General features: G+C 32.4%; 1 protein-coding gene across 2 annotated transcripts; it reads right to left on the bottom strand.

Annotated features, from left to right (window-relative positions):
- Positions 1-942: 942 nt before the first annotated feature.
- On the bottom strand, positions 943-10846 carry rab13 (RAB13, member RAS oncogene family). Of its 2 annotated transcripts, none has more exon segments than NM_201329.1 (8): positions 943-1722; positions 6125-6175; positions 6531-6596; positions 6769-6858; positions 7212-7289; positions 7431-7491; positions 9686-9746; positions 10313-10830. In NM_201329.1, coding segments are annotated over 8 exon segments (603 nt in total). In that variant the 5' UTR covers positions 10437-10830; the 3' UTR covers positions 943-1650.
- Positions 10847-12232: the final 1386 nt, after the last annotated feature.

Here is a 12232-nt window from a genome sequence, read left to right as displayed (position 1 = left end):
CTTCGGTGTGTGACACTTGACAATAACCGAAAGACGTTAAGAAATATAGGCTATTGGCTTTATGATTATTACCCAAAACAGCATGGGTCTGCCACAAAATAATGAATCAAAGACGAAAATGGCCTTTTGTGCATCAATACAAAAACGTTCTGCAGATTTGACACTGATTTTACACTAGGATCCACTAAAAAGCAATTTAGTAGTTTTACACCAAATAAATTAGAAACAAGAATACTTTTATGACCTTAAAATACTATTTAAGGATCATAGTGTAGGTCAAAAATACTAAATTCTCATATATCTTTCTTTATACGGTGTCCTTTAGAGATTTGCCATCAAGCATTTCATAATTTAAAATATAAAACAATTTTGTATAAGACATTTTATTTTTTCAGTTACAATGAAACATTATTTTATTCATATTTTCTTTTTTTTTTAAAGTTATTTCAAATCCTGTCTATCGATCCTGAGTGCGACAGGTGCCATTCTGCTTCAGCTGTTTTGGTCCTGTCCTACCTTGCTTTCTTTCAAGAGGCAAATTTTCCTCTCGTTGACTGCTATTACTACTGTTGATATTCCACCATGTCCAATTATTGGTCTAATTGAGGTTCTCCCACCCGGCCACACTTTACCCTCTCATTTTGTAGAGCCTTCTTAACCCTTCTGGCTAGGTAATTCAATTGTAGACCTGCATTTTCTATATACGAGTGCCATTTATTTATTTATTTTTGCTCAAATAAGTGTATTTGTTTATTGTTACGTTTATGTTGTCCTTTTTGTATTTTTCTGTACTGTGTTTCACAATGTATGAATAAAACATTATAAAAGTTATTTCAAATGACACTTGCATCTTAAATGCTTTTTTATGTATACAGAGTCACTGCAAAATTATTTTGACATGGAGAAAAACAGGATCTTTTTTGACCAAATGCACACACAATGTTTAACATTTTCTAATTTATTCAAAGCAGTTTGTTGTACAAATTCTGGAAAATTATGATGTGTAAAAGATTATAGAAAAGTGAAACAAGTAGATACTGTATACAGAAAGTTGTTGCAAAAATCCAGAAACACTGTGAACTTTCAGTAGAACATTATAAATTCCTCATTCATAATCCACCAATTACTTTCTCACACCACTCATCTGACCTCCTTAACTCTTGCATCCATCCTCATTTTTGAAGCTAGTCACCTTTAATAGCAGCGAACATACAAATCATTTATCACAAAGTGCTGATTGGCGGACAGACTGGAATGTATTTTTGTTCATTTTTACCTGAAGTTGCCATTCAGATCTTGTTTTACCAATTTGAAAGTTTTTTTTTTTTTTTGTCGACATAATCACCCTAAATAATGCTAAATGCTGAAAACATCTTGTGCAAGCAAAACCAACACTGTAGCCTAGTCACGGTTTTTGTTGTGTAGTGCAAAAATATAGACATTAAGAAAAATTGATTTTCCTCCAACTACATGAAAGCTGTACCCTGATTGATTTTTCATATCTTACTCGTGCCATCATTCCTTATAAAACCACTTTCTAATAACCTCTCATGTTCACTTAGTAAATGACCATCTGGCATTAACACTGCAGTGCTCCTGTATGTACTGGAAGTGTGTGCAATGAAGCCTGTCCTCTGGAAAATGGTTTGCCTAAAGAAGAAGACATTTGGAGGAGGACTTTTTCTCTGTGCTGGTAAGTTTGACCTCACGTCCAGATGGACCCTGTAAAAACAGCAAATCAAAAGCTAATATGAAGTATGAAACCTCTCAGGTGTATGGTGTTCTTGTTAACTTCATTTTTAGGTACGTCTGCTTAAAAACAAACCATTTGAGACTAGTCAAGATAAATCTGCAAGACGTTAATCACATCAGCACAGTGTGTAAATATGTAAAAAACAAAAAAAAAAGTGATTAAATGTATTTCTGGATGCACTTGATGAGTGATCATGGCTCGTCACAGCAAAATTATCCGGCCCTGTCAATCCGGACAAAGTTTTATATAGATACAGTAAAAAGTATTTGCCATCCTCTGGATTATTTTTATTTTACAGCAGCTATAATAAAAGCAGTTAAAAAAAAATAAAAACATTTTAGATCAATATTATTAGCCCTCTTAAGCAATATTTTTTGATTGTCTACTGAACAAAAAAGTTATACAATAATTTGGCTAACTACCCTAAATTACACTTTAAGCTGAATGCTAGTATCTTAAAATACATTAGAAATCATAATTCATTCATTTTTCTTCGGCTTAGTCCCTTATTTATCAGTGGTCGCCACAACGGAATGAACCGCAAACTATTCCAGCACATTTTACGCAGCGGATACCCTTCCAGCCACAACCCAACACTGGGAAACACCCATACCCTCTAACATTTATACATTGGCCAATTTTGTTTACCCAATTCATTTATAGCACATGTTTGGAATGCAAGGGAAACCAGAGCACCCGGAGTAAACTCACGCGAACATGGGGTTACACATGTATGTTTTCACATACATCTTGAAACAGATCTACTTTAATAACAATTATGTTTTCATTATTTGTCAAAAAAAAAGTTAATAAAATATGAACACGTAAAGACTGAATAACATGCTGATTTGTCTAAAAGCTGAGGCTTGGTTCTTTAATTTGATATATAATATAGCTATATAATCACATCAAAAAATATTCAGAAGATCCTGAAATTTAGGGTGAAATCAAAAATGCTGAGAGTGGCTGACAACCTTTTTTTTTTTTTTTTTTTTAAATGATGGTAGGGTAATAGTTAAATGCTCTGCTTATATGCTTATCTATATAAATAAATGAGCTAAAACAACACAATTCTTGAGATTTCATTGGGACAGCTTAATTGTTTTTATGTTCAATCCACATAAATTTGTTAAAAGTGTTAATTTAATCGATTTGTGTTGGGACAACATGAAGGAATTGTGTGGAACCCTGCATTTTTTACAATGTACGACATTTCAACATGATTTATGATAACACTGTATAATAATAAATATGATAAGAAAATATATTATAACACTGTCGCCACTGGCTTGCTTGGTTTGGGGCTTATGGAACTGTGCATCCATGGATTTGCTTTTCAGTGTATGGACAGTGTTTCAGCAACAAAGTTAAACCACACTGAACTGAACTTAACTGATCTTCTACTCTGAAAACTGGACTGACACTCAATTTCAATTTACTACAACTATGTTAAGGTGCTTTGACACAATCTACATTCTAAAAGCGCTATAGAAATAAAGATGAATTTAATGATGTAAGGAGATTATTAGTCAATTATTAAGTGAGAGTAAGGTTTAGAAGAGAAATAATTGAGATACCAAAAAGTTACATTTATGTTATTTACTGACCCTTCCAAACTTCCCAATGCAAGTAACACAAAATAAGATATAATGTAGAATGTTTGAAGACTGTAACCATTGACTTGTAAAGTAAGAAATACAAATACTATACAAATGAATGGTTAAAGGTTTCCAACATTCTTCAGAATATCTTATTTTGGGTTCAAAAAAAAAAAAAACTCAAACTGGTAACTAAATAAGAGTAAGTAAATCATAAGAATTGTCATTTTTGGGTGATTCTCGTTGAAGAATAAAAAGCACTTTCAAAGTACAACATGATGCCACAAAATACTTTTTTTTAAACTACCATTTCATTTGTGCAAACAACTTCATTGTTCCATACAAAACCACTCTTATTTATTGCTCACACACATCCACCGTTTAGCTCGCTCTGCACTGCTTTCACTCCCAAACAAATACACTTCATTTTAGTCTACCAGATAAGCAATTCACATCTATGCTTTTACAAAAAAACTGGTCTGAAATTAAACCATGGAGAAAAATTATGCATTTCCACAGAGCTGTGTTTATTTAAATATTAGCAAAACATTACTTTTAAAATAATTTAAATAGTAATTATTAATCTAATTAAAGATGTTTTAAACAATTGAAACTTGCTAAAATGCAACATGCGATGCATTTCCTGAGCATCAAGTGAAGGAACAGCAATTCGAGAGGCACTTCAAAAGACTAATGATGAGCATAAACAACTCAGAGAATAATGAAATCAAGTGCTTTTATTTTCAACACACGCTCACTCATGGCTGTATTATTTAATTCGCATTAAGTTACATCTTTATTGGGAGATTATATTTGAGGAATTTTTTTTTCATGACTCTGCAGGCTTATCTCTATTTCTTGAATCCATGCAGCATAAATGACAAATCAGGCATTTATGCAACATGTTTAATTTGTGCACTGATGGCTGTAATGTTACATAATATTAATTAAACTAATTGCAGCAAAATTAAGTATACTATGCATGTCTGTGCTGGATGTTGTTGTCTCTTCTCCCCCTAAAATTCTCAAAAAGCCCACAAGATAATGTGGATAATAATATCCTATTATAGTAAATCCTAAGAACAGTTTTGGTAAACCCTTATATTGGCTGATATCTTCATAAAATAACAAATCACCTTAATTGTTGTTAATCTTTCAGGTAAGGACGAGCACAGCCATTAGAACCTAATTGGCTCCAAACTTTCAGTCTCGTACACTTCCATAGCCATAAAGACATTTTGTTATACTGCTTGATGTTGCAAACTTTTATATTCTTATCATATTTATAATGAATAGTCATAAATGCAATTGTTGTAGCAAGGATCATTTCTGTCATTTATTGTTCATCAAAGTCATTTCATCAAAGGCAAAAGAATAGGAAATTCTAAAACAAATCGCAGAGAAGAGTGCACTTCCATGTTGCAGAATAAGGGCAATAATGAGCATTTCAGTCTAAACTTGATGCAGGGCAAGCAACAAACCTCTAAGACTAAACTGATCTTGTTCTATTTATGACATACTGACACAGATTATAATGTATGACAATTTGCAGTGCAGCTTCTAGATCAAAAATAACTGCATCCAGTGTCTTTCATAAATTGAAAAAAAAAGAAAAAACAATCAGGGAGTAAATTCCCATCTTAGTCTCCATAAAAAATATTTCTAAAACAGATTTTTATGATCGGAGTAGACATTTCTATATACCTACTAGCATTCCAAGTCCCATACGAGAACCTTTTTACAATGGAGTATATGCACACAGACTTTTAATTTCAGTCAGCCAGCCCCAGGGTTTCTGGTTAATTGTCATTCCGTACAAAACTGCAGTGATCTTATTTCCGAAAAAAAAAAAAAAAAAAAAAAAAACAGCAATCTTCACTGCCTGGCTGAAATTCATTATAAAGTGGGTATCAGACCAAACAAGAAGCACTGTATTAAATTATATTTTTCTACACCATGTCTTAAAAATATGGAAATTAATTTTACCCCAGTTTTTTCAATGGAATTTCTGCGCTAGCATGCGGCTAATCATGGCGCCTGCATTTAATAATTGCACCTTACATCACTTTTTACTCTTTAACAAACAAATGGATGCATAAGTCTATTTAAATGATTACATTTTAATTATATCACAACATCGATGCTGCAAAACGATGCTCATGAAATTGAAAATGGTCACATTAAAGCCTGGTTTGCATGAATGATGCCATAATGTTACAGTAATGCTTGTAATACAGTAATATATGACTAGGGCAAGACGGAATCTGTGGATCTTTTTAGCTATTTCTGCGGAGAATTTTGGTAAAGATCTGAAGATTTCTATGGAATTATTGTGGGAGTATCATAACTAAAACCTTAATATGTGAAATAAACAATAATATATTTTAACTTTTATGTAATGTTTAAAATGTAAATCCAATTAGATTCACTTTATATGGTAAACAATCAACAAACAAAAGTCAGAAAATATTTCTGTACAAACGGCATTGTACCTAAATCAGATGAACATTCCCATATTAGTCAGTAATATTACTGAAATTAATTTACAAACTGAATAAATATAGATTTACACACATTTACTCAAGTAAATAAACAGAATTATGATGGGCTAAAAATCTGCAGAAAATCTGCAAAAAATCTGCAGAATTCTGCACACGCAGAATCTGTGTGGAGCTATGTATGACTTATGAACCTAGTTAAAGTATAGCAAACAAAATATAAAGATTAATTTTCAATTTGATCTACTGTACATATAGAATCATGTAAAACTCACCGGCTTCTTATTTGACTTCAGCAAAATGTCTCGAGCAAGAGAAGTAAAAGACTACAGAGAGAAAGAGAAGTCTTGTCAAACTGTTGACCAAACATAAAATGTAACATTAAAATGCACAAAACTCTTGATGTAAAACTCTCAATTTAAAATATCTCAATTTAAAAAATGCCTATGAATACTGTAAAAACATGCAATAGAATTCACAAACTACAGTGGTCAACATTACAAATGGAACAAAACCTTTTATCCAATTTGTCCTAAACCTGTTAAACAACACCTATTCTTGTCTTAGGACAATTTTGAAAAACGTTTTTGATCCGTTTCAAATGTCAACTACTGTATACTGAAACTAGAAAACTGAAACTAGAAAAGGCCATTACTTTGTGAATATATCTGATGTCCATACCTCCTCAACGTTGATGCTCGATTTGGCACTAGTCTCAAAGAATCGAATACCATGTTCCTTTGCGAGCTACAATGAATGAAAAGATAACGATAACTTTTCATAAAAATAGAAATTGTGTTTGCTTTAAACTTGTTGAATGTAAAAAATGTTGTATGATATTTAACCCATTTCACATGTCAAATGTCCACATAGCGAAATTAGAGAGGAAGGCATGTGCTGTGAATTTTCATACACTCACCTTCTCACCAGTCTCTTTTGAGACTTTCCTCTTGGCCTCAATGTCACACTTGTTACCCAGTAACATTCGACTTACACCCGCTGATGCATTCTGGAAACAGAAGACAAAAATGCACTCACTTCCTCATTTTCCTCATAAATGAGACTTGTTTTTTTTTTTAAAAGGCCCCATTTGTATTTACAATGCACCTCTGTTGTGCTTTCTATGGCATCGTATATAAAGAACTAAAACTCGCTTTATTAAACCCGTTTCGTTTTAAATATCTTTTTGGTGGTGGAACCTGGTAGTATTTGCTTTTAGTTGTGTTGCAGATAATAAATAAATAAATGTGCAAGAAAGCAAAAGTTAAATCAATCGTAAATCTATGTTATTATCAAGCTTTACTTGCGAGGAAGAAAATGTATTCAATCATAAAAAACTAGACATCACTTTTTTACTCTTACTTCTTTGATGCTCTTCATCCAGTTCTGAATATTCTCATAGGATTTTTCATCAGTTATGTCATACACGAGAATGATTCCCTGAAAGAGATTGTTAAAATAAAACCCCATTGCTAGCATGTGCATGCATGCCATACTAATGCCATATTAATATTGCTTTCACAGTAATCACATATTATGTAGGTTTAGATTATAAAGTATTATATCTGCTTGTTGTCTCACCATGGCCCCTCTGTAGTATGCAGTGGTGATGGTCTTAAACCTCTCCTGTCCTGCTGTGTCCCTAATAAATACAAGCAGTTGCAAACATAAGACATTTTCAGCACAATGGAGGACTGTTTGGAGAGAAAGGTATGATAGATGACTTATTTAACAACGTTCAGTCGATTATGTGTAATTTGCATGTTTTATATCAGATGGACTTTGCACTTCCGGCTCTCGGCGCTGTTGGACTCCACCTTTGGCATATTAACACTGGGCTTACAGATTTCACAGAAGCAGAAGCTGAAGACATGTCTTGTTTCTTTGTGTACACAGCATATTTACACAGACATTGTGTACACTTGTAAAGAGTTTTCACTGAATGGATTTAATAAAGGACAATTTCATTGCTCTGATTTATCAAATAAGCAGGGTTTCAGCCGAAAAATAAATTAATTATAAAAATATAAAACACACAATAAAAAAAATGTAAAAAAATATATATAATAATGCTTATATAATAATACTGTTAAATATTATTTTTAAACAACTTTTTTCTAATCAAATATATTTTTAAATGCAATTAATTCCGGTGATTCAAATCTAATATTTCAGCATCATTACTACAGGTGTCACAATTCCAGTGTCACAATTCCAAAGAAATGTGATGTGCTTTGTTGCACAGTAAACATTTCTGATTATTATCAACTTCGAAAACAGTTGTGCTGCTTCATATCTTTGAGGAAACTGACAGCAATAATTATGAAATGAAAGTAAAGAAAGTGAAGAAATTTATAATTTCACAAAAGATGTGTTTTACGTACATGCTGGTACTCTAAACATCTAAACAACTATTCTGTTCAATAAATGATGCTGACATAAGTCACAGGTCTCATGGTTTTTACAAAAAAAAAAAAAATAAATGTGGCAGATTACTATATTTTAACTAATTTACATCAGAATCAGGGGGAGGCCAAGCCAGTCTCTTTCCACTCCCCAGGGCTCTGTGATGGTTGTGGAAATTCAAATTGAACCAAAACAATAACACATACAATTCCAATTGGTTTAAGAAAGGCAATGAAAATTAAAAAATGTGCTCCAACCGGCAGAGCCACGGAAATAAAAACAATAATGAAATTAATTATTTTACTTTAAAAATTAAATAACAATTTAGAAAAATATAATTTACATTAATATTAAAGCAGAAAATATTAACAATTAAAAAATTTTCATTTTTAATCTTTTTAAAACCAGGTTTTCTTTTGTAAGCAAGTATTTTACAGTACTTTAAAAATTCTCAAAAATGTCTGTCAATGTTTTCAAACTATTGTATTTGATTTACCAATTTTACATCTGTCACATCCATTGCTTTTTCCTCATAAATGCAAAAATCATAAATAAAATAAAGCTAATTTTGTTCAATAGAGAGCCAACTATACTTTTGATTAAGATTGTTTCTTTTGGGTTGTGCAGTTCAATTCAGAGAATTTTTTCAGAGCTTGTTATATATTGTAAACTCGCAGACTTTTTTTGGCCACATCCATAACGCATGTTTATTTTCCTCATTTAAAGTACAAAACATGTTTACAGACTGATATTTTTCTAATCACAAAACTCTGTGGTTAATTGTGTAAACATATGTTTCAATATAATGTTAACATACTTACTCTGTGAATTTATGTGAGCAATTCCAGCCTTATGGATGTGACATTTGAAGTAAAAACTCAAAACATAAATTCACAGAGAAAGTATATGTTAACATTATATTGAAATATCTGTTTATATTTTCCAGAACAACTAACCACAGAGTTAAGGGACCAGAAAAATATCAGTCTGTAAAGATGTTTTGTACTTTAAATGAGGAAAATAAACATGTGTTATGGATGTGAGCAAAAAAGGATAAAATATGTCTGTCTATAGAAAAAAATGATGGATTTTATTTTATTTGACATTTTTGCACTTATGAGGAAAAAGTGCCGTTATGGATGTGACGTCTCTTCGTTATGAATGTGACCGATGAGTAATTGGCACTTGTATGACTTTGGTAAATCAAATATAATAGTTTGAAAACATTTTTGAGTATTTCTAAAGTACTGTAAAATACTTGCTTACACACAAAAAATGTAGAAACGGTTTCCATATTTTGGTGGAAACTTCAAGGTTGACATTTGCATGGAACTGCTCATGTGTTCAGTTTTTAATGCAAATGTCAATTCCATAATGCTGGAATTGCTCATATTTCATACTGTCATATACATTATAGAATCTTTGTTTACCAGACTTGCAGCTTCACTTTCTTTCCTTCCACCTCAATGGTCTTCACTTTGAAGTCAATACCTAGAAAAAAAAAAGACAAAAAAGGAAAGCAAGAGATAAAGCAGGAGGGGCAGGAAGGAAAGGGTGATCATGTTTTAACCCCAAGAGAGACAATAAAGGAGCATTTATTGAATTTGTCTACTACATTCAGAAACACAGTGGCGGCCATACTGAGATACAATCACTGCACTAAAGATTTAATAAACACCCTGGCATGTTTTTCCAGGGGAAAGGGGAGGAGGAAGTCATTTTGGGATCTGGTTGAATAACTAAATTCATTTTAGGGGGGTGGGATAGACTGCAAAAATGAGAGAGGAGTGGGGTGGGGGGGGATAGCAGGCTGTGGCTGGCAGGAGTAAAGGCCCGGAAATGCAGTCAGGAGGAGGAGGAGGAAAACACGGGACGATCCGCAGGACTGATTGAGCTCGACTGGGGAAGGTTGGAATGAGATGACGTTAAGACTAGTACTGACATGAACAAACACTTGGGGTAGCACTTGTTTTACAAGCTAGAAACTTGGCAGCACAGAGAAACGCCGCACTGTTACGTTATCAGACACCAACAGAAAACTCATTCTGCACACTTACCGATGGTTGAGATGTACGTTGAATTAAAATTGTCCTCTGCGAAACGGATGATCAAACATGTCTTGCCAACACCGCTATCGCCGATAAGCAATAATTTAAAGAGGAAGTCGTACTTCTTTGCCATTGTTCGTTTCGACTGGGTGTTTTAGCGAGTTTTAAAATACTTCTCCGCTGTTTTGTTCTTTCACAGATACGAGCGGCGTTTTAAAATCCTTCCGTGTGGTAAATGTCCTTCATGAGTTTCTTTCCTCTGGAAAACTTTCGCCGGTGAACTTAGTTTCTGCTTAGCGGTCTCTGTCCGAAAGGATGAGTTTTTTAAAAATCTAAGAAACCAAAAGTGGAACGGTTTGCCCAGAACGCTTTAAAACGCGTCTGCAGTTTGTTTCATTGCGGATGCCACGCATTTGCCATTTCGGGCTCCTCTGCGCTAGTTTTCGCTCCTGTATGAGAGGCTTTCAGTATTCATCCATACATAGACAACAGCAGAGTTTTTTTTTCTCCCTAAACTTTCCCTTGTCCGAGTTCCCAAAAGCTGACGTCGATGGAGGGAGAGGTTTAATAAAGCAGTGCTGAGGAAAACCGCTATCAGCGGTGGTCAACAGGGGGCGCCGTTGGCACACGATATGCTGAAAAGAAGCACTCATTGAACCCAACTGAAAAAACACATCAATTTTGTTTTTAGGTCATTTTTGGTTTGTTTTTGAAATTGGAAGCTGGCTTTGTGACGTCAGCTGGCTTTGTCTTCCGAATGTCTGAACACACAGATAAATCATTATTGCTATTTTTACTATTTTAAATATAGCTTATTTTTAGATAAGAGATTCTAAATATCATAGATATTATATTCTTTTTGAGGCCTTCTCAGAAAACAAATAATAATGTTAAAATACTCATTTTTAAATAGCACATTTAAAGCAGGGGTGCCCAAAATGTTTAATATGAAAGGCAAAAAAAAAAAAAAAATATATATATATATATATATATATATATATATATATATATATATATATATATATATATATATATATATATATATATATTATAATATTATATTATATTTTTATTATATTATTATTAATATTATAAAAGCTGTGGGCCGAAGGTATAGGTAATTTCTTAATTTATTTACTAATATTTCAAAATAAATTAAAAACATTACTTTAAATTGTATTAATTAACGCAGTATAACTTTTTAAATGACAAATTATTGCAATAAAAAAACACATTTATAAGTGGAGTTCAGTGCTGAATACAATAGGCAGGCAAAATCTGTGCTTGACTTGATTTACTTACCAATTTAAACAAAATCGGATTAATTTACACCATTAATTGAAACATTTCATTTCAGTTAGCTTTAAAAAATAAAACAAACAAAGGTTTACATTACTTTTGAATTGACAAACTCTAAACCCTCCACATCATTCTGTCTCTCTCTTCACAGATGGGATGGAGGGCCAAATTAAAGGTTACCATGGGCCATGAAAAAAAAAAATCTGAGTTCAAACTGTACCCTTTTTGATTGTTTCCTATTAATAGCCTTAACACATTAATGTATGCTTTATATCCTTATTTTACTAGTGAGCAGACCATCAAAGAAATTGATAGCAATGCAATGTTGTTTTTTGTGTTTATCATAGTTTTTGCTATTTTTATTTGGCAATTTAGTTTACATTTTTCAGTTTAGTAATTTAGTATTTTTTTAGCTTTTGTAATTTTTATTTATGTATTTATGCTATTCGATTCTTTTGAAATAGGCTATTTGATATCTAACTTTTTTTTTGCATTTTAACACTTATTTTAAGTTAGTAAGGTTTTCCATCTAAAACTGCTGAAGTTTTAGCTAATAAGTAATGAAATGGCTTGATGAAATGGAAAACATTTACATTGTATTTGCATTTTTTATACTTATGTATCATTTTA

Source organism: Danio rerio, chromosome 16 (assembly GCF_052040795.2).
Source record: "Danio rerio strain M-AB ecotype USA chromosome 16, GRCz13ab, whole genome shotgun sequence".
Taxonomy (NCBI): Eukaryota; Metazoa; Chordata; class Actinopteri; order Cypriniformes; family Danionidae; genus Danio; species Danio rerio.
Note: the sequence above shows the minus strand (reverse complement) of the source record. Positions and strands in the feature narration are given on the sequence as shown.